Here is a 20,221-nt window from a genome sequence, read left to right on the forward strand (position 1 = left end):
CCTATCTCCCTCCTAAACCTAAACTTATCCAACTTTAATCCGTTGCTCCGAGTCCTATCCTGCTCGGATATTATAAGAACTTATCTATATCCCCTTTATTGATTCCTTTCACCCACTTAAATACTTCTATCATATCTCCCCGCACTCTTCGTCTTTCTAGGGAATGCAAGTTAAGTTTCTTTAACCTATCCTGATATGGAAGGTTTCTAAGTCCCGGAATCATTTTTGTCATTCTTCGCTGCACCGACTCTAGTGAATTTATATCCATTCTATAATAGGGGCACCAGAACTGAACCGCATAATCCTTCATCCGTTGCGTCATTTTTTTCAACACAATTTTATGAACTGTAGATAATTTTTTGAGTGACTTTACCTGTTGTAGAGATATTTAATATAATTCATATATAAAAGCACAAGTATTATACAAACAACAATAACATAAGTACATATATCTAAAGTATTTCATACAAGATGAAGAATCAGTTTAAGAAAACTGTTAAGTGTATCAGGCAGATAATGTCATGTAGTGAGCGTGTGGTTTGATAACAACATAAGAACATAAGAATGGAGGAAACTGCCCATACTGGGCAGTCCCGTTTACACCCAACCCCTATTGCTCATATAAACATCCAACCTATGTTTGAAGCTATCCAGCGTATTCGAGTTAATGATGATATTTGGTAACTTGTTCCATTAATCCACTACTCTGTTTCCAAACCAGTGTTTAAAACTATTGTTACGAGTTCGCTCTTAAGAACATAACATAAGAAAATAAACTTGCATTCCCTAGAAAGACGAAGAGTGCGGGGAGATATGATAAAAGTATTCAAGTGGGTGAAAGGAATCAATAAAGGTGATATAGGTAAAGTTCTTATAATATCCGAGCAGGATAGGACTCGGAACAACGGATTTAAGTTGGATAAGTTTAGGTTTAGGAGGGAGATAGGAAGGAACTGGTTTACAAATAGGGCGATGGACGAGTGGAACAAGCTTAGCAACTTTGTAGTAAGTGCTGGAACGCTGGAAAGTTTCAAAAGGAGGCTGGATATATTCATGGATGATAGAGAGTGGTAGTAACTCTCGACAGGAGCTGCCATGCACAGGCCAACCGGCCTCTTGGTTGGATAGTTTGACACACAGACAGTGTTGCCATTCACTAGGAAACTTTGTTACGACAGTCAAATAGAATGTGACGTAATGTGTCCTGTGCGAGGAGTAGTGTGCAGACAGTCCATGTGTGGGGCATGTGATGGCCACGTGAACGCACACACCCACACACGAGTCACTATACAGTATACATAAGCCAATGAGCTAACTTTCTGATAAGGGTTGTGGAAGCTCCTCCGCTAAGTCCTCTCTCTCCACCAATCAACGGGGCAGTGTCTTAGCACCCGGCCTTCATTCCCCCGCCCACCAGCGTATATAAACACACTCTACTACTATTCCACTTCAGTTGTGAGGAAGATTTTGTGAGGAGCAGGACGACGTTTACACACAAATACAGGTAATAATTGTGTTAGCCTTATGTCTCCACGATAAACTCTCGACTTAAAACTTGTGGCTTTAGAGTGAAAATATCTGTTTGTTGAGTTTGTCATCTTAAGGATTATTGTTTGACTTTCTAGATCATTTTTGAACTTTTCATTTATAGTGTTGACTCGTGTACACCAGCAGCTTACAAGTATTTAAGATCTGTTTTAACGTAAAACTTGTATAATATTAAACAGGTCTTTATCTACAGCGAGTCAATACATTAATATTCAAGTTTTTTTTTTAAGTTAACAGATTGCTTAAAGATTTTGTTCTTGTCTGTCAGCTAAAGTTTTTTGTTTGTTTATAAAAGAGATCAGGTGCAAGTATAGTCAAATATCTCTACAAGCAATATAATGACTGTAACTAGTGTAATAATTAAGTACTGTACACGTCTCATAATTTACTCACTATACCATCAATTATCACCAAGTTATTATAGCATCAATTATCACCAAGTCATTATAGCATCAATAATCACCAAGTCACTATAGCATCAATTATCACCAAGTCACTATAGCATCAATTATCACCAAGTTATTATAGCATGTCGCCAAACATTACCAAGTGTATATTAGTAGTAAACTGGTCGACTTGCTTTACACAGCCTTGGGATGATAACTGACCAAACAAAATTGTTCATGCAACAGTATGGGGGGGGGGGGAGGCGTGACAGTGACAGCTGATGTGGTCACAACACTGTCATGCAACTCTACCACATGACACTTTCTCTTGAGTGAAATTTTGATGACCAAGTTCCAACTTTTTTTAAATACTTGACATGTTATATATAGGTGATGGAAAAGTCTCTGTGCACCTATAAGTAACTAAAGTTGATCTTTGTTATATTTACACAGTTTTATATCTTGTACAACTAAGAGTCTATACTGGGAATGAATGGTATCCACTTCCAACAGTGACTACGGCCATTTCCAATATTTACTCTTAACTAAGGTAATAATTACTACAGGTACACAGGTACTTTTCTAACACTGCATTATGTTACACCAAGGCTGTCACACCGTCACACTCACTCGTCACATTAAACAAGACATATGTTACCAAGGATCTATTCTTAGCGAGGAATTTGATCTTACCACACACACAAGACGCCACAGCGGACTGATAGTGTCAACAATCACATTCACTTGACACAATACATTCAACACGTCTGGAATTAGGTTACTCTGTTGTTGTCACTTAACATAAGAATGGAGGAAACTGTAGCGGGCCTATTGGCCCATACTGGACAGTCCCGTTTATACCCAACCCCTTTTGCTCATGAACTACGCGGTTCTTGTCATTAACTTCGCTGTTTTCGTCATTAACTTCGCTGTTTTTGTCATCAACTTTACTATTTGTCATTAACTTTACTATTTGTCATTAACTTCACTGTTTTTTGTCATTAACTTCGCTGTTTTTGTCATCAACTTTACTATTTGTCATTAACTTTACTATTTGTCATTAACTTCACTGTTTTTTGTCATGAACTACGCGGTTCTTGTCATTAACTTCGCTGTTTTTGTCATTAACTCCACTGTTTTTTGTCATTAACTAAGCTGTTTTTGTCATTAACTTCACTGTAAAAGGCAAGTGGCACAGGCAGCTGAAACACCTCAAACTGGCCCCCCCCCCCAAAAAAAAAGAAAAATAACAAGAGGCAGTTTAAGAATTATCTAGGGAGACAGATCAACTAACCCTTGTGTCAGGTGTACTCTTGAGCTGAATAAAATCGTCTTGCGTTGGTCAAATAAAATATTAAAATTGTCGTCCCTGTAGTGAAGGGGTTAAAGCAACACAGGTATCAACGTTCTATAATAATTTACTCGGCTCTAGGTATTGTAACATTACGGTATCAAATATTGTGTTGGCTGTGGGAAATTGCATCCCCCCCCCCCTAACCTTGTGCTTAACATTACTGAACAAAGACAAAAACTTACCCTGCCTCCACAACTAGTTATCATCGTCCCTGGCGGATATAATGTAACTTACTTCACTCGCTCTTGCCGGAACCAAAGCCTAATATGGTATCACACTTCAGTCATTAATATTTATTCCTACAGCTGTAATTATTATGGTGGGCTGAAATCTGGCTGAAATGAATGATAAAACACAAACTTCTTTTCATTCACCCATACACGTGTAACAGATCTATATCAGCCATAATATTCCTCGCCAGGCACAACAAAAGCCCCAAATATCCCCAAGAGTTAGGTGAACGGCCCTTACGACACCAAGGGAGGGAGTGGGGAGAGAAGTTCCAAGGTCCGTCACTAAACCAAATGCAGTTTTGTCTGGGTAGTAAACAAACGTTTTTCAGTCCGTAGTGGTTTGTGTATTATAAAATTTAACTCCAGCAATATTCTTCAAAAAGTTCGCACTCGCTTATTTTATACACAAGGCTACCTATAAAAAAAAACATGACACCAAACACAACAGGAAGAAAGATGTACTAGTTATTATTAATATTCTGTTTAGTTATGAACATAGTATAGTGTTAAAACAGACAGTAGTGGATGAATGGAACAAGTTAACAAATATCATCATTAACTCGAATACGCTGGATAGCTTCAAACATAGGTTGGATGCTTATATGAGCAATAGGGGTTGGGTATAAACGGGACTGCCCAGTATGGGCCAATAGGCCCTCTGCATTTCCACCATTCTTATGTTAACTAACACGACAACACCGACTGAACACGTGCTGGTTTCGCCAGTCCCTTTAATAACTCATTAGAAATATCGTATGTATGTGTAAATTTCCCAGTTCATTTTGGCGACAAGTTTAGTAAAAGTAAGTATAGGGGACAGGGAGCGAGCGGCTAGGCTGGCTGGCTGGCCGGCCGTGGAGACCTGTTACAGGCAGTGTTCACGTGATCAGCAAATGGTCTGAAACCAAGCATACCCCCGATACACCGTCCTTCATCAGCCTCAAGACTATCTTCATATACCAGTTTTTTCTCCCTAGACAACCTTTAGATGATAATGTATATACTATAAGTCTTGTGGTAAACCAGTCATGGGTTTTGCTGAGGAACACGGCCTTGGTGTCCCGGTAAGCAAGCAAGGTTGGTGTCCACGTGAACTGATCTGACGTCTGCGTGGTTGGGGTTTTGCCGCGCCACTCACCCCAGTTCTTGTTATTTTCCCCCCGTTACTAATAGTCAGTTTTGTATAATATAAACCGTAATAACCATACAAGTGTGATATTAATATTGATAATACATAATAGTTTCTATTGCAATAATAATATTCCCGGAAATAGGGCGTCTAATACCACTGAGTTATTGCAGCATACATGAGTGACATTCATTGCTGCATTACTATACACTATACGTTTAGAAGATCACGAAAGTTTATAAAGTTGTTTGGTTAGTGTAATATTTTGGTCTAGATGGCTACTGTACTTTTCCACTGGCGAGAGAGGATGTGTTGCCAGCCTGCCCCTCTCGCTCGCTCTCTCCGCCCTCCCTCTTTGTTTTGACGCTTAAAATATCGCCAAATATTTCCTTTATAATTGTTCTTCCTTTTAATCGTATTCTATTTACCATTCAAGGCATTTATTCATTTTTTTATTTAGACAATTACTTCATGATCATTTTGTAAGTGATTTAATTACATATACGTAACTTTATTGGCATTTTGTCGAATTATTTATTATTTTTATCGTGGTGATTTGTATAAAATTAATAATTATTGTCTGTGTTTATATATCCGTTCCAAATGCAGCTTCTTATACCAAGTTGTTAGTTATGTTGAGGTTGTCCTTGCATTATACAGTAACTCGGGCAGCAACAAGGCGCCAGCGGTAACACGAGGTTGTTGTCCTTGTGGAGGACTACAGGGTGGCTGCCCTTGATGGCTGACTGATAATGGCCTTGTCTATATAACTGTCCTCGAGGCTACCCACACTACCTAACTTAACCCAATATTACCTAACCTAACTTAACCCAACCCAATATTACCTAACCTAACTTAACCCAACCCAATATTACCTAACCCAACCCAATATTATTTAACCTAACTTAACCACAAGCGTTGTGTATATTAGATTTTGTATGTTTATTTTCCTTTTAAATATGACAACATAAAACAATCTTTACATACTGTAACCCAATGCAGTTGACGACGTAATTTAGTGGCCGAAGCGATACGCATTAACAACGCTCGTCCCTGTAACCTAATTATATTGCCTGAACCCGCTTGAGTCTCAAAGTTGGGTACCACAAGAGGGCGCTACAGTGTAAACAGAGCGCTCCTGTTACCCCTCCCCCTCCCCCACGGCCGGCTGCGCTAGACACTGTGGCGCCGTTCGATCAAGGATACCCACCACCACAGCTGTTACCGATATGAGTGGGACCAGTGGGAGAAACTTGTGGGAAAGAGGGTGTGGGAGGGGAGGAAGGGGTGTAGTGGTGATGCAAGGAGTGTGGTGGTGATAAAGAGAGCGTATCTTCTAATATACAGTGCAGTTGTAATAACTTGCTAACATAAGTTCGCTACAACGAATATATATTTATTTTCTGTACATATTATATACCACATAACCAACAAAAAACTAATACTGGTATTTTTTTCCAGATTATCAGAGATCCAAGATGAATCCTAATCAGGGTACCAATAAGACGGTATTGGACCGGTATTTACGGCTTGATATACCGGACCAGAAATGTCAGGCCATGTATGTGTGGGTGGACGGTAGCGGCGAGAACCTCCGCTCTAAGACCCGCACCCTCAACTTTGTGCCCAAGTGCCCCAGTGGTAAGTGCATGCCAGTGGTACAAGCTTTAGTTTACATATATGCAGCAAAAGCCTCCATTTAACGGGCATCAATCTAACTGGCAGAGTCCCATTTAACACATAACAGACCTAGATATAATGGACTGTACTCTCCCATATAGTCCGTTAAATAGAGGTCTCGCTGTATACATATCAGTCTTTTTCGTCAAGTTGATTACCTGAAATTAGGCGTTGTTATTTTATGTTAGTAGGTTAAGTTATGCATTATGTTAAATTAGTAAACCTTGAGATGACATTGTTTAAATAGAAAGTGAATGTCCAAGAGTTCAGTACAAGTGTTAAACATTCCCTCGGCAGAAGCTTAATGTCACTACACTGTCCATTCGTATATGTCTAACTGACACTGTTTCTTCCCCAGGCTGGTTAATAGTAAACTTTGATGCCACGTTTAAAATCTTCTAAACTTTCTACATCTTCACAAAAAGTTTTAATTATTATAGTCTTAGACAGGAATTGTTCTATGTATTAGAGCTTGCTGTCAGGCAGCAATATTCTTCGCTACATTATTCTCATTTCACTAAAACTGTGTTCCAGAGTTGCCAATCTGGAACTTCGACGGGTCATCAACGGGCCAGGCTGAAGGCAGCAACAGCGACGTGTACTTGTACCCGGTAGCTATTTATCGGGATCCCTTCAGACTGGGTAACAACAAGCTGGTGCTCTGTGAGACCTACAAGTACAACAAGAAGCCAACAGATACTAACCAGCGCTGGAAATGCCTGGAAGTGATGAAGAAAGCCGCGGACCAGCACCCCTGGTTCGGCATGGAGCAGGAGTACACACTGCTGGACACTGACAAGCATCCTCTGGGCTGGCCCAAGAATGGCTACCCGGGACCCCAGGGCCCCTACTACTGCGGTGTTGGGGCCAACAAGGTGTATGGTAGGGACGTGGTGGAGGCTCACTACAGGGCGTGTCTGTACACAGGAATCAACATCTCCGGAGAGAATGCAGAGGTGATGCCCGCCCAGTGGGAATTCCAGGTTGGTCCCTGTGAGGGCATCACTATGGGTGACGACCTGTGGATGGCTCGCTACCTCCTTCACCGTGTTGCCGAGGACTTCAACGTGGTAGTGACCCTGGACCCCAAGCCCATCCCTGGCGACTGGAATGGCGCTGGAATGCACACCAACTTCTCTACTGCAGGTATGCGATCACCTAATGGCATTCTGGAGATCGAAAGCGCCATCGAGAAACTGTCCAAGGTTCACGATAAGCACATCCAGGCCTACGACCCTCACGGAGGCAAGGACAACGAGAGACGTCTTACAGGCCGCCACGAGACCTCCTCCATCCACGACTTCTCAGCGGGCGTGGCCAACAGAGGCGCCTCCATCAGGATCCCCAGAGGCGTGGCTGAGGAGAAGACCGGCTACCTGGAGGACCGTCGACCATCGTCCAACGCTGATCCTTACGTCGTGTCCGACAGATTAGTTCGCACCATCTGTCTCAACGAGCAGTAAGAAATACTCACTGAGAAAGTCATCGCCTTTCATCATTACTTCACGAGCATTTCTGCCGACTCTCCAAGACTGATGTGATGTGCTGAAATTCAGATCTGTTATTGCCTCGTATATGGCTAATGTGAGCACCAGGGCCGCTGGCAGCGGCACGTGGCCACACGCAGTGATGAGAGGAAAAACATTTAGTTGGAAGGAATGAACATTGTGGTGTAGTGCCTCTTGTGGCCTACAGAATCCCACACTCTTTCTAACTTTAAAACATATCACAAAAATAATCATCGAGTTATTTGTTGCAGTTCAACTGTACTGACGCCTGTAATTATCTTATGATAAAGATTATTTATTATCTGACTACAGTCAAGTTGTCTATAACTGTTTTGTACCCGAGGTAAACATTGTATAAATATTTTAAACACACAACACAGACATACACAAAACATGCACACAGGTACACACACATGTATATTTACATTCCAATGTGTTTGTTATTATCTGCGGTCGCTATAGGTAAGGCTCTTGCCACAGCCTCGCGGTAAAGAGACGATGATATAGTTGCCAGCACAGATACCAGCAAGCGGCTACATAAAGTACTCTAAAACAAACTCAACAACAACACTAAAATATTTGTCATTATTAGAGTACTTGTATGAAGGAGTTAACTTTGACTCTGGTACTCCCACAGTTACAATGGTATTTTAAGCTCCAAATACATCCTTATTTATTTGGTATTGCATAACCACATGAAGCCGTAAATTTACTTTTATATGTATCAGTAAGTTGGTTGTATATAATAAAATATGTTCTTAATAAAAAAATACAGATTCTTTACAAGTGTTTTATTTTGCCGTTCTTTAAGAAATGAATCAATCTTACGTTTTGTTTTTAATAATTAACGTAACTGATGACTCTGCGCCGTTTGTATAATATAGCAAAGACAAAAAGCCTCCAGGTACGGTCTATTAATTGTTCTTGTGTGTGTGTTAGACGCTCCACCTGTCAGCAACCACAACACATGTGTGGAATAAAGTTACAGTACTGTAGTGCCCCAGTATGAGAGGAGTCGAGAGTACCGGTAGGTCAACAAGGTACACATACGACACACTTCAGTGACGAGTTCACCATCACGAACGTCATCTGTGGTAGTGATGTCTCAGGCTGCCAGCGTCATTATTATATATATTACTCACGCCAAGAGAAGTAGTCACAAAAACACTTTTACCTCATTTTAACGATAAAATGCATTTAACATAAAAAAAACCCTAATCCGAAAAAGTACTTTCCCTCATTTTACCACTTAAAACCTGTAACCTAACGTTATAAACAATGACTAAGATTCATTTTGCCGAAATTAAAATGTTTTACACTTCAGAAAGGAACATATTTTGGCTCATTGAAGCTTAAAAGACGATATTAATAAAAAATGCTGTCTTTCATTTTAACACAAACACAGTAATTCTTGTTATTCTTCCCCACGAGTTACCTGCACCGCCGCGCCGGGAAGGTGGAAGCTACAGTGTTCATGTTCGAAGGTCAGTCCAAAGTTCAAGCGTGACATGATAGTGTTTTCAGAGAAGTGTGGGTACTGTACAATAACGCGGACCGTGTTTATATGTACACCCACACCTAATGGAAGTAAAACCTGAGGAGTGACAGTCCACTCCCTATGCTAATAACACGAATAATAGCAACAACAATTAATACTAATAACAAAAAGCCAAGAATCTTACAAGAGAAACCAGAATGTGGTAATAAAAACATATCCTTGAGACGATACGCACGTAAACAAAGAGCTCAGTCCCGTATAATGGTACTGACTGAGTATAGCGTAGTCCAGCTCAGTCCCGTATCATGTCAGTGTGAGTGGTACTGACTGAGTATAGCGTAGTCCAGCTCAGTCCCGTATCATGTCAGTGTGAGTGGTACTGACTGAGTATAGCGTAGTCCAGCTCAGTCCCGTATCATGTCAGTGTGAGTGGTACTGACTGAGTATAGCGTAGTCCAGCTCAGTCCCGTATCATGTCAGTGTGAGTGGTACTGACTGAGTATAGCGTAGTCCAGCTCAGTCCCGTATCATGTCAGTGTGAGTGGTACTGACTGAGTATAGCGTAGTCCAGCTCAGTCCCGTATCATGTCAGTGCGAGTGGTACTGACTGAGTATAGCGTAGTCCAGCTCAGTCCCGTATCATGTCGGTGTGAGTGGTACTGACTGAGTATAGCGTAGTCCAGCTCAGTCCCGTATCATGTCAGTGTGAGTGGTACTGACTGAGTATAGCGTAGTCCGCCTGATAAGATTAACGAGTACACTAAATGGATCATCTCAGCCATCTGCCCACAACACACTGGTAAACAGACAATGATCAGTGACCGACGCCAAGCTGTACGCTTCCGAGGGGCTGTCTCCACCTTTCAGTCACTCACCTGTGGCGTCCCCCAAGGCACCAAGATGGGACCACTCTGCTTCCTTATGCTCATCAATGATGCCCTAAGAGAAACCCCTGCTCGCTGGAAATATGTCGACGACTCCACCATTGGGATCAGCGTCAACAATTCTGCTCCCAACTATACCGCCCTTCAGGATTTATTGAACAGTCTCCAAAACTGGGCCACCAACAACCATGTCACCATCAACCATACCAAGACCATGGTTATGCACATCAACCTCTCCTCCGACATTGTCCCACCTCCTTCCATTACCCTAGGTCCGAACACACTCCAGGTTGTAGATTCCACGAAGCTCCTCGGCGTCACCATAGACAACAAACTAAATTGGAAACCACACGTCAGTGAAGTTGTCAAATCCTCCAGTTTCCGTCTCCACCTCCTCCGCCGACTCAAGTCCCTCGGAGTTCCTGCACACGAGCTCCTCAGTGTTTACACAACATTCATACTTCCCAAGCTCACCTATGCCTCCCCCACCTGGTCTTCCTCCCTAAATGCCACACAACGTAAACACCTAGAAAAAGTGCAAAAGAGGGCATGCAAGATTATTCTCTCCCCTTCCTACTCCACATATCAAGAAGCGCTCAACACACTGACCCTTTCGACTCTCACTGACCATCACCACGGCCTCATCTGCAAATTTGGTAAGAAGCTTCTACACCATCCCCGACACCGGCCCCTACTACCACCTGAGATCCCCTGTCCGAGAATTGCTGTTCGACACCACAACCGCATCCAGCCCATACGTGCACGAACTGATCGCTATAAGAACAGCCCAGTCCCAACCATTGTAAAAATTATCAATAACATGTAATAAACCAGTGTATTCACTCCCAGTAAACACTGCTCCCTACACTGTCACTATGTTGAAATGAACTGTAGTTTGAGCTGATCCCCATCTAAGTTACTATATGTCTTATTTGTGTCACTTATGTCACTTGTATATTATTTGTAATTCGTAACCCATTCCCCAAATATGTAACTGTATATTTTCAGCCTTCTGGCTGCCAAGCTCTTTCAATAAACCGTTAATTATTATTATTATTTATTATTATGATCACGTGTTCATCACACCCCGCCACGCAAGGTTAGTCCTGTATCTAGAGCCGTCCCTAGGGGGCTGCGGAGCCCGGGGCAATTCATCCACTGCGGGGCCCCTTTGCAGGTTAAAATTTATTTATATTTTTATAGTTGCATACATACATACTGTAATATACGCATTGTTAATTCCCCAATCATACTATTACTATGCCAAGTATTATGTAATTTACTGTTATAAAATTTTTCATATATTTCCCCATTTGGCAATCTTCGCATGTAAAAGTCTTCTGAGAAGTGTCGATTTCACCATTTTTTGGAAAAAATTTTCACTAGATATCTTAACAGGTCCCTTTTCTACCAAAATATCAATTGTTGTAGTGTCCAGTAAAGGTGGCCAGTTGGCTGAAACACATACTGTAGATCTTCATCAGCATGACCGTTAGCGTAGTTACAACTGTCCATTTTAAAGGCCTCTGTATTTTTTTCAGTACTCTCCTCTTCCCCAGCTTGTATATGACCCACACTATCACAGTCGCTCAGGTCCTTTTTTGCACAAGTTTCTGGTGTTTTTGAAAACATATTTTTCTTGGGAACCTTTCATTGGCATTTTGATTCAGAGTTTTAACCATGTAAACTTAAAAAGCCTCAACTAACAAGCTTAAGCAACGTTTACTACTAATTTAAAACTAGACGTATTACCTTGATGCCCCGGACAAGGAAGAAATGTGTATGATTATTATGACTCCACTATTTTACACTTACAGGAAGCAGTCAACACAGGAAATATCACCAATGGTACCGTTAACTGCATCCAATCCCACACCCGTCTCACTTATCTACGGTACAACAACACTCAAGAAAGTATTCAACTCAAGACCAACAAGGTTAATATTGAGGCTGGTCAGGAATTCACTGCATCACAAGTCCAACAAAGTCAAGGTTTCACTGCACCACTTTACCAAGAGGTCATAATTTTGCAAAGGAAGCATAGAAAACATAACGATTATAACTCCTCGCTTTACATCGCAGTTATCGTAAACAGTAGATCACAATTCCCAGATGCATTAAAGACGGGCATCAGTTTTGACCCTAAACCAAAATATCCAGTACAAAATAAATCGCATTATCTCAATAGTTTCTCTTGCTATGGACAGTACAACATACAGTACAGTACAGTATATTGTTTCTCACTCGTGATCTTTTATTTCATTTTTGTACGTCTTTATTATTATTATTATTATTATTATTATTATATTTTTTTAGTATTATTATTGTTATTTTATTTTTATTTTTATTTTTTATTATAAATTTTATTTATTACGAATTATTATTATTATTATCATTATTATTACTATTACATTCTCGCCCCCCAGGCCCCGAAGTGGGTCAGTGACCTGTGCCCGGGTGGGCTAATCCGAGATGTCACGGGTTCGATTCCCGGGTGGAAAGTTGTTCGGACACACTTCCTAGCCTCCCTTGGTCCCTGTTCACCTAGCAGCAATGTAGGTACCTGCTGTAAATCGAAAGTTGCGAATTCGTATTCAGGGACAAGTTGTTGGAGCTTCCAATAACTTGCTTAGACATAAACCACTGACTCTTCAGGCTCCTACGCCCTTGACTCTTCAGGCTTCTGCGCCCTTAACTCATGAGACATAAAGGCAAGCATGAACTTAGCATGCTTCCCTGTTGGGCGCTGTAAACGCTTCTGCGCTTCACCTTACACAAGGATGTAGGGGGGGTGCCCAATAATAAAAAAAAAACTGTCCTAGGACCTCCCAAACGACCATATCTAGCAACTATACCTCCATAACCGTGAATCTTCCTAGTAACTGAGGTCTTCGTTGCCCCCTCCCTCTCTCTCATCTCAGCCAGTGTTACATAACCCAACTATGTAAACATGAAAACCTGTTCATGAAGTTTTCGTTGTTTGACGAGAATGCTCAGGGTCAAGTTTTTGTCAATAGATTTGTCTGTCGGCAATTACCACGACAGAGTTGACAGTAAAGGTGGTTTTATTCCCCGCCTGGCCACAGTACAAAGGGCCACTCGCTGACACAGGAAGACGTACAGTATATTCCTGCCCATTCCTCAACCCGCCCATGGCTATTACTCCCCATTTCTTTACTTGTTCACATAAATGGTCATCATTACTCGAGAAAAAAAGTTCAGATAATGTTCCATGGTTGTTCTGATATTACTGTGTGCGCGCGGGAGCAAACAATGAGGCTATGGAGACGAATTATTGTGTATGGTTCAGTTACGTCACCTCAAGGACAAGATGGTTACATGCTCCCACAGAGATCACTATTGTTTAGGTTATTATGACGTCATCCTTTTAAAAACATAACAAAACAGTAGAGTGGATTACTTACAATACAGTACCACTTTAAATTATGTTGTAATTGGTTAGCGATTACGTTACTTATAAATATAACTTACATGAGACACATTACTTACACTTAACTAACTATACTTTGTAGTTCCTGGAAGCTTTTAGTTTGAGGGCAAGTTAAGTTACTAACTGGTGCTGCCTAATGTATTCATACTGAGTGTGCCTACAATGAATGACTCACACCCAAGATGCAAATTTGGTCAAATTGGTGTTTGTCGTCACAAATGGTTATAGTGTGCACAGGCTGTGATGTAAAGAATGTCCAACATGAAATAAATAGTTAATATTTCAGCATCTGCATTAATCCATGGAGCTATAAGTAGATATAAAAAAAAAAAAAAACATTATGACACCCCAGTTGTTGACTTTTAAAACTTCCCGGGTGATGCATGACGCTACGCCCCCTAGTCTAAAAATGGCAGATATATAAAATAATATCCCTTTTCAATAATCTGGATAAGAAATATAAGACAGTTTTAAAGAATAAGAGTTGCTAACATACCAGGTTGGACTGTAATCTGTTCCTTCCACAATTGAGAAGGTGACACCGTGAAGGTGAACTTGCCTTTGGCTGAGGCAGTATTACGCATGCAAGGCTGGCAGTAATACCTTAGGTGACGGCAACCATTTTATGACTTTTGTAAACATTAGTGACAGTGGAGGTGGGCGGAAAATTCGTCTTTTGAATACTGTATTATATTAATTAAATTTAGATTATTATAATATCTTTATTTTAGAGGTGCTCAAGCCAAGGTTAGGATAAGTTTATATTGAATTGGTGACGAATTTTCCGATGACAACATGTCCTAAAACTGACAGAGTGGCCTCGTATCCAGCTGACCCTCGCTGCTCTACATTACCTCTACTCTTCTCTCACTTTGCACTGGTGGATATCAAACACGACACCTATGAGCCGCCGCGAACCTTCTACAATTCGAGATCCTGACTTTTTTAAACGATAAATATATATTTAGCTGTTTTCAGTTAGTTTTACCGTGAATTTGACGACTGCGGACTAGTTTATATGTTGAATCTGTACGTGGGAGAACAGAACTAATATTAAAAAAAATGGACAACATCGCCAGGACAACTATGTATATACAACAAAACACTAATAGTACTTTTACAGCAACAATTTCTCATGATATAACTTGCATATATTTTTTCTTACTAATAATCAAGAATGAAACACTTTGATTAATGTATGAAATCCAACGGGACAAAGAATCGATCTTTCCCAAATATTGACAAAGATAAAATTTAAGGGAAAATGACTCTCTCAGCTAACATTGCCCTTCTCCCTCAATTCATTAGAAACAAAACTCTTGAATTACAACCGCAAGATTATCAGAGAGAAGTATTTTTCTGGTGCAGCTGTCAAGCGAGATATTAACAAGGCAGTGAAGTGTATCCAATAGCGGACTTTTGCCTCCGGGATCACAATGGTTCGTACGATATATATATATTTTCTTCGGAACTAAAAAAAAAAAAAGAGATCCTATTGTTACGAGTTGGGGATTTAGAATATAGTTAAAAGTCTACCCAGATCCCAACAGGCAACAACAATAAAAAAACAAAGACAATCGGACTATAAAAGGGTAGACAAAGGATGCGAGTTTTTGTTGTGTATAATAAAGTACCATAAATTCCTAAACAAAATATTCAGCTTCTTATAAATTACCCTTAACCATATTTAACCTAAACATAGGCAACATTGGCTTAACAGTATATACATATTTATACAACATTCGGAACCAAGTGGACGTGGGGAGGCAATATAAGCTTACAAAATACTCAAGTGCAGTGCTGAGATGGCTGACGAGTAAGGCTGAGTATTGAAGAAGATGGTAGGTGTCACTATGCCGCAGGTTTCCAGGATAGGTGATCCTAGTGTGGTCACTTCCCAGAGTGAACGAACTTTCCTCGATCTGGAGCTGAGGAAGAACTTGGAGGAGGTGATGCAACAACCAGGATATGGGGAAGGGACACCCCGGAGTGGTAACTAAGACTAGTCATACTCGGGTTTCGTCCCTAGATGGCGATGCTCGTGGTGCTGGGTAGGTAGATCAGGACAATAGATGGCGTGGTTCGTAACACTATCTAATTTATGTAGAAACTTAGGACCATCTTTGTGCCGAATCTGATTTTGAAAGATAAATTTTACTGTTTTTAACTTAAGGGAGAAATTGAACTTACGAAAATCTAAATGTGATAGTTGCTCCAGTCTACCCTGCCTGTGTTATGGCTCCAGTCTACCCTGCCTGTGTTATGGCTCCAGTCTACCCTGCCTGTGTTATGGCTCCAGTCTACCCTGCCTGTGTTATGATATTATGGAAACCCTGAGGTGAGTGTGTGTGTTTAGTCGTCACTTGGTAGAGGAAGCAAGAGGACCTTCAGCTTTAAAACATAAGGTAAAAAATATACGATTATGACTACTACTGCCTGTACAACGTCATAAAAGTATTCCTATGGTATATTTTAGGCTCAGTTTGATATTCAGTGATGGGTTATTATTATTATTATTATCATTATTATTATTATTATTGTTATGTTTCTGTGTTTGTAGCTTATTTTTCTACTCCTGGTTTTTTTTACAGTATAATTATTCATGTTTGTTTCATATGTGGGTTCTGGAGGAAGACGACAGATCACTTTGTTCAGTTCTTCCCCCAGCTGCTGTACATATATGATTACTTATCTCTTTTCTTCTCCGCTTGAGTGAATGTTCAGGTAATATAGCCGTGATGTTCGTCCGTGATAATATTGCTTTCCGCTCGATTATTGTTCACACATTTGATATAATTACTTCTGTTATATTGTGAGTGTATGACATGACGAGATATTTCTACGTATTGTTGTGCGTCTTGCTGCTGATTCAAGGGGAAGTTACTATTTCCAATGGATCTTTTTTTCAGAATGGGGATCAATCTAGGAGGGTCCTTAACCAACAAGACGGTGCTGGACCGGTACATGAAGCTGGACCTCACAGACCAGCAAAAATGTCAGGCCATGTATGTGTGGGTGGACGGTACCGGCGAGAACCTCCGCTCTAAGACCCGCACCCTCAACGTTGTGCCCAACACTCCAAAAGGTTAGAAAAATTATCATGTCAAGGAGAGGTGGTGGTGTGTGGGTGTCTGGTTTACAACAGTTTGTGCACACTAAAGCCGTTTTTTGTGGCGTTTAATACAACAAAGGATGCATTAGACCTTCAACACTAACCTAACCTTGAGTTGCGTGTCCAAGTAAACAAATTGCGAAAAATTAACATAGACAAGCAAAAACTGAGATAAGAATGAGGTCTTGTATAGCAAACAGGAGAGTGTGCTTGTGTTGTTTTGAGTGTACGCTCACTTAAAACCATTTTCTTTGGTTGCGATGAACGTCCATTTTCTGTGTTGTGACGTTAATAATTGACGTTCTTTAGACTGCATAACTTCTGCCCTCGCCTGGACTCTGAAATTCGTGTACAAAAGCAAAAGGTAAGAAAGCATATTGTTGCTGAGAAAGTATCACGATATTTTGCTCTTCTCATGTTAAGTTATTCGGTACTGGGTGTTGTTTACCTCCATGTATTCCTTCACTATAATCTTAACTTGACACCAACACTGCATCGTCACCATCATCTCACACATATCTACAATGACATTAGTCAACACCTTTAAGTCATGCGAGGTAAACCTTTCCTAGAGTGAAGGTCATGCAATTTAGGGATGCTGGAAGAGCCTGAGATTCTGCCTGGTAACACCCAGCACCCAGAGGCCAGGTGTCTTTCATTTCTCCCCTAAACGAGTCAGTGGTGCGGGGGTCGAGTGGGCACAGCGGCTCAAGCAACAAGTCGGCTCGGTTTAGTATTCAGTGTTGTGTATTAGCAATATGCTTCAGTAACCTCTCAAGTGAATGCATTTAGCTACGGTAGAGAAGCGAGTCACCGGAGTGTCAAAGATGTCTATTGTACGCTATATATTTTCTCCCAATTGAGGCTCTAGAAGCATTTCCCTGGCGCCGCTCACTCACACCGCAATACAACTTGACCCGAATGGAATATTTTATACAAAATGCGAGGTTTTGGATGGGTTAGGTTAGGTTAATGTAAGTCAGATTAGATTATTATAAGTTAAATCAGTAGCGTGTTAGGTTTAATTAGACAAGACTAGATTAGGGAGCATGTTAGGATAGGCTTTAGGCTGATTAGGTTAAATCACTGATAGATTAGGTTAGATTAGAAGTCAGAATCAGGATATCAGAGTCATCCCAGGAATCCACCCTCACCTCTCCTCCAGGTATGTCCGGCAGCAGCGCCTCGTGAATAAGGTGACTCCTGCGTCGAGGCCTCGTGATAACAGCATTTTTTTTATAATATCCTGTGTTGTGTTACAGAGAAATTATACTGTTGGCGTTTATTGTGTTGTACATCGATAACGTGTGTGTGTGTGTATTAGTGTATAGTGTATATGTGTACTGTATTCGTGTATGTGTATTCGTGTATATGCGTATTAGTGTAGGTGTGTATTAGTGTATGTGTGTATTAGTGTATGTGTGTATTAGTGTATGTGTGTATTAGTGTAGGTGTGTATTAGTGTATGTGTGTATTAGTGTATGTGTGTATTAGTGTATGTGTGTATTAGTGTATGTGTGTATTAGTGTATGTGTGTGTGTTCGATATGACAGCAGATAATTGAGGGAAGGGAAGCAGTACTGTAGTTAAGAGCTGTAATGAGAAGGGCAACACCTGTAGGCAAGGACATCACCTGTATCTACCTTACTTAATAGAACATTACTAATACACCTTTGAGAGCTCATGTGGGTGACAGGTTTGGTTAGGTCTGGAAGTGTTGGTGGGAGTTGTCTTAATAATTGAAATAGATTCAAGCAACGTATCGGGTGTTTCATGAGACCAAAATTGTTAGGGTTTGTCTGAGGTGTTTGGATGATGTGCCAAGGGGACGGGACGCATTCAGCTGACGTTATCTGGTGATGTTTTTAAGAGGTCGTTATCAGTCAGTACACAGCTGTTTGAAGTGACTCTCTCTCTCTGGGAGCACCTGGGGTGATAAACTAAGATAATGCTCAGCTACTCAACAAGGACCAGCGTGAACGAAGTATTCTGGGAAGATTTAGCTGTGAACAAAACCTGCCACCGTTATCTTGAACCAGCTCGTGCGGTGTAGGAGTCACCCAAGAGTCTCTCCTTCCTCCCACCCTGTTAACACCCGCCTTCTTTAGATGGCGTATTCAACATATTTATCATGGGCGCCATTGTGTGAAGTTTGTAAAGGTTGATAATGTTGTAAGACTTCCTTATAGTTTAATTTATTGTGTTCACGGTAGTTCTTCTTGGCAGGAGTTGACGATAATTAGTATTAAATGCAGACATTTAATTCCAGAGTTGCCAATCTGGAACTTCGACGGGTCATCAACGGGCCAGGCTGAAGGCAGCAACAGCGACGTGTACTTGTACCCGGTAGCTATTTATCGGGATCCCTTCAGACTGGGTAACAACAAGCTGGTGCTCTGTGAGACCTACAAGTACAACAAGAAGCCAACAGATACTAACCAGCGCTGGAAATGCCTGGAAGTGATGAAGAAAGCCGCGGACCAGCACCCCTGGTTCGGCATGGAGCAGGAGTACACACTGCTGGACACTGACAAGCATCCTCTGGGCTGGCCCAAGAATGGCTACCCAGGACCCTAGGGTTCGTATCACTGTGGTGTGGGCGCCAACAAGGTTTACGGGCGTGGCGTGGAGGCCCACTACAGGGCGTGTCTCTACACCGGCATCACCATCTCGGGGACTAACGCTGAGACTATGCCGGCACAGTGGGAGTACCAGATTGGGCCGAGTGGAGGGATAAGTATGGTCGACGACCGCTGGATGTCCAGGTACCTTCTTCACCGCGTCGCCGAAGACTTTAATGTGGTCATCTCTCTGGATCCCAAGCCTATCGTCGGCGACTGGAACGGAGCTGGTCTACACTGTAACTTTTCGACGGAGGCCATGAGGGCAGACAACGGCATCGAAGAAATTAAAGCAGCCATTGATAAGCTCTCCAGAGTACACATGAAGCACATGAAGGCTTACGCCCCTCACGAGGGTAAAGACAATGAACGTCGCCTCACGAAACTTCAGACATGTACAGCTTCTCCTCGGGGGTGGCTAACAGGGGCGTCTCCGTCAGGTTCCCCAGGATGGTCGCAGAGGAGAAGAAAGGTTACCTAGAAGACCGCCGACCAGCCTCCAACGCCGAGCCATACAGTGTTACCGAGATGCTTGTACGATCTATCTGTCTCAACGAGAACTATAGACTGTCATCATCCCTATTAACTGTACCGTATACTGTATAACTAGACTGTCATCATCCCTATTAACTGTACCGTATACTGTATAACTAGACTGTCATCATCCCTATTAACTGTACCGTATACTGTATAACTAGACTGTCATCATCCCTATTAACTGTACCGTATACTGTATAACTAGACTGTCATCATCCCTATTAACTGTACCGTATACTGTATAACTAGACTGTCATCATCCCTATTAACTGTACCGTAT

At 41.4% G+C, this 20,221-nt stretch overlaps 1 protein-coding gene and 1 pseudogene across 1 annotated transcript; both read left to right on the plus strand.

Annotated features, from left to right (window-relative positions):
• The first annotated feature begins 1,346 nt into the window (after nt 1–1,346).
• On the plus strand, nt 1,347–8,619 carry LOC121864939 (glutamine synthetase). Its single transcript, XM_042364150.1, has 3 exons — nt 1,347–1,504; nt 6,112–6,291; nt 6,865–8,619. The coding sequence occupies exons 2-3, from the start codon at nt 6,129–6,131 to the stop codon at nt 7,791–7,793; spliced, it is 1,092 nt and encodes a 363-aa protein (XP_042220084.1). The 5' UTR covers nt 1,347–1,504; nt 6,112–6,128; the 3' UTR covers nt 7,794–8,619.
• Nucleotides 8,620–19,023: 10,404 nt separating this feature from the next.
• LOC121864941 lies at nt 19,024–20,219 on the plus strand (annotated as a pseudogene).
• Nucleotides 20,220–20,221: the final 2 nt, after the last annotated feature.

Source organism: Homarus americanus, unplaced genomic scaffold (assembly GCF_018991925.1).
Source record: "Homarus americanus isolate GMGI-L3 unplaced genomic scaffold, GMGI_Hamer_2.0 scaffold2539, whole genome shotgun sequence".
NCBI classification, from domain to species: Eukaryota; Metazoa; Arthropoda; class Malacostraca; order Decapoda; family Nephropidae; genus Homarus; species Homarus americanus.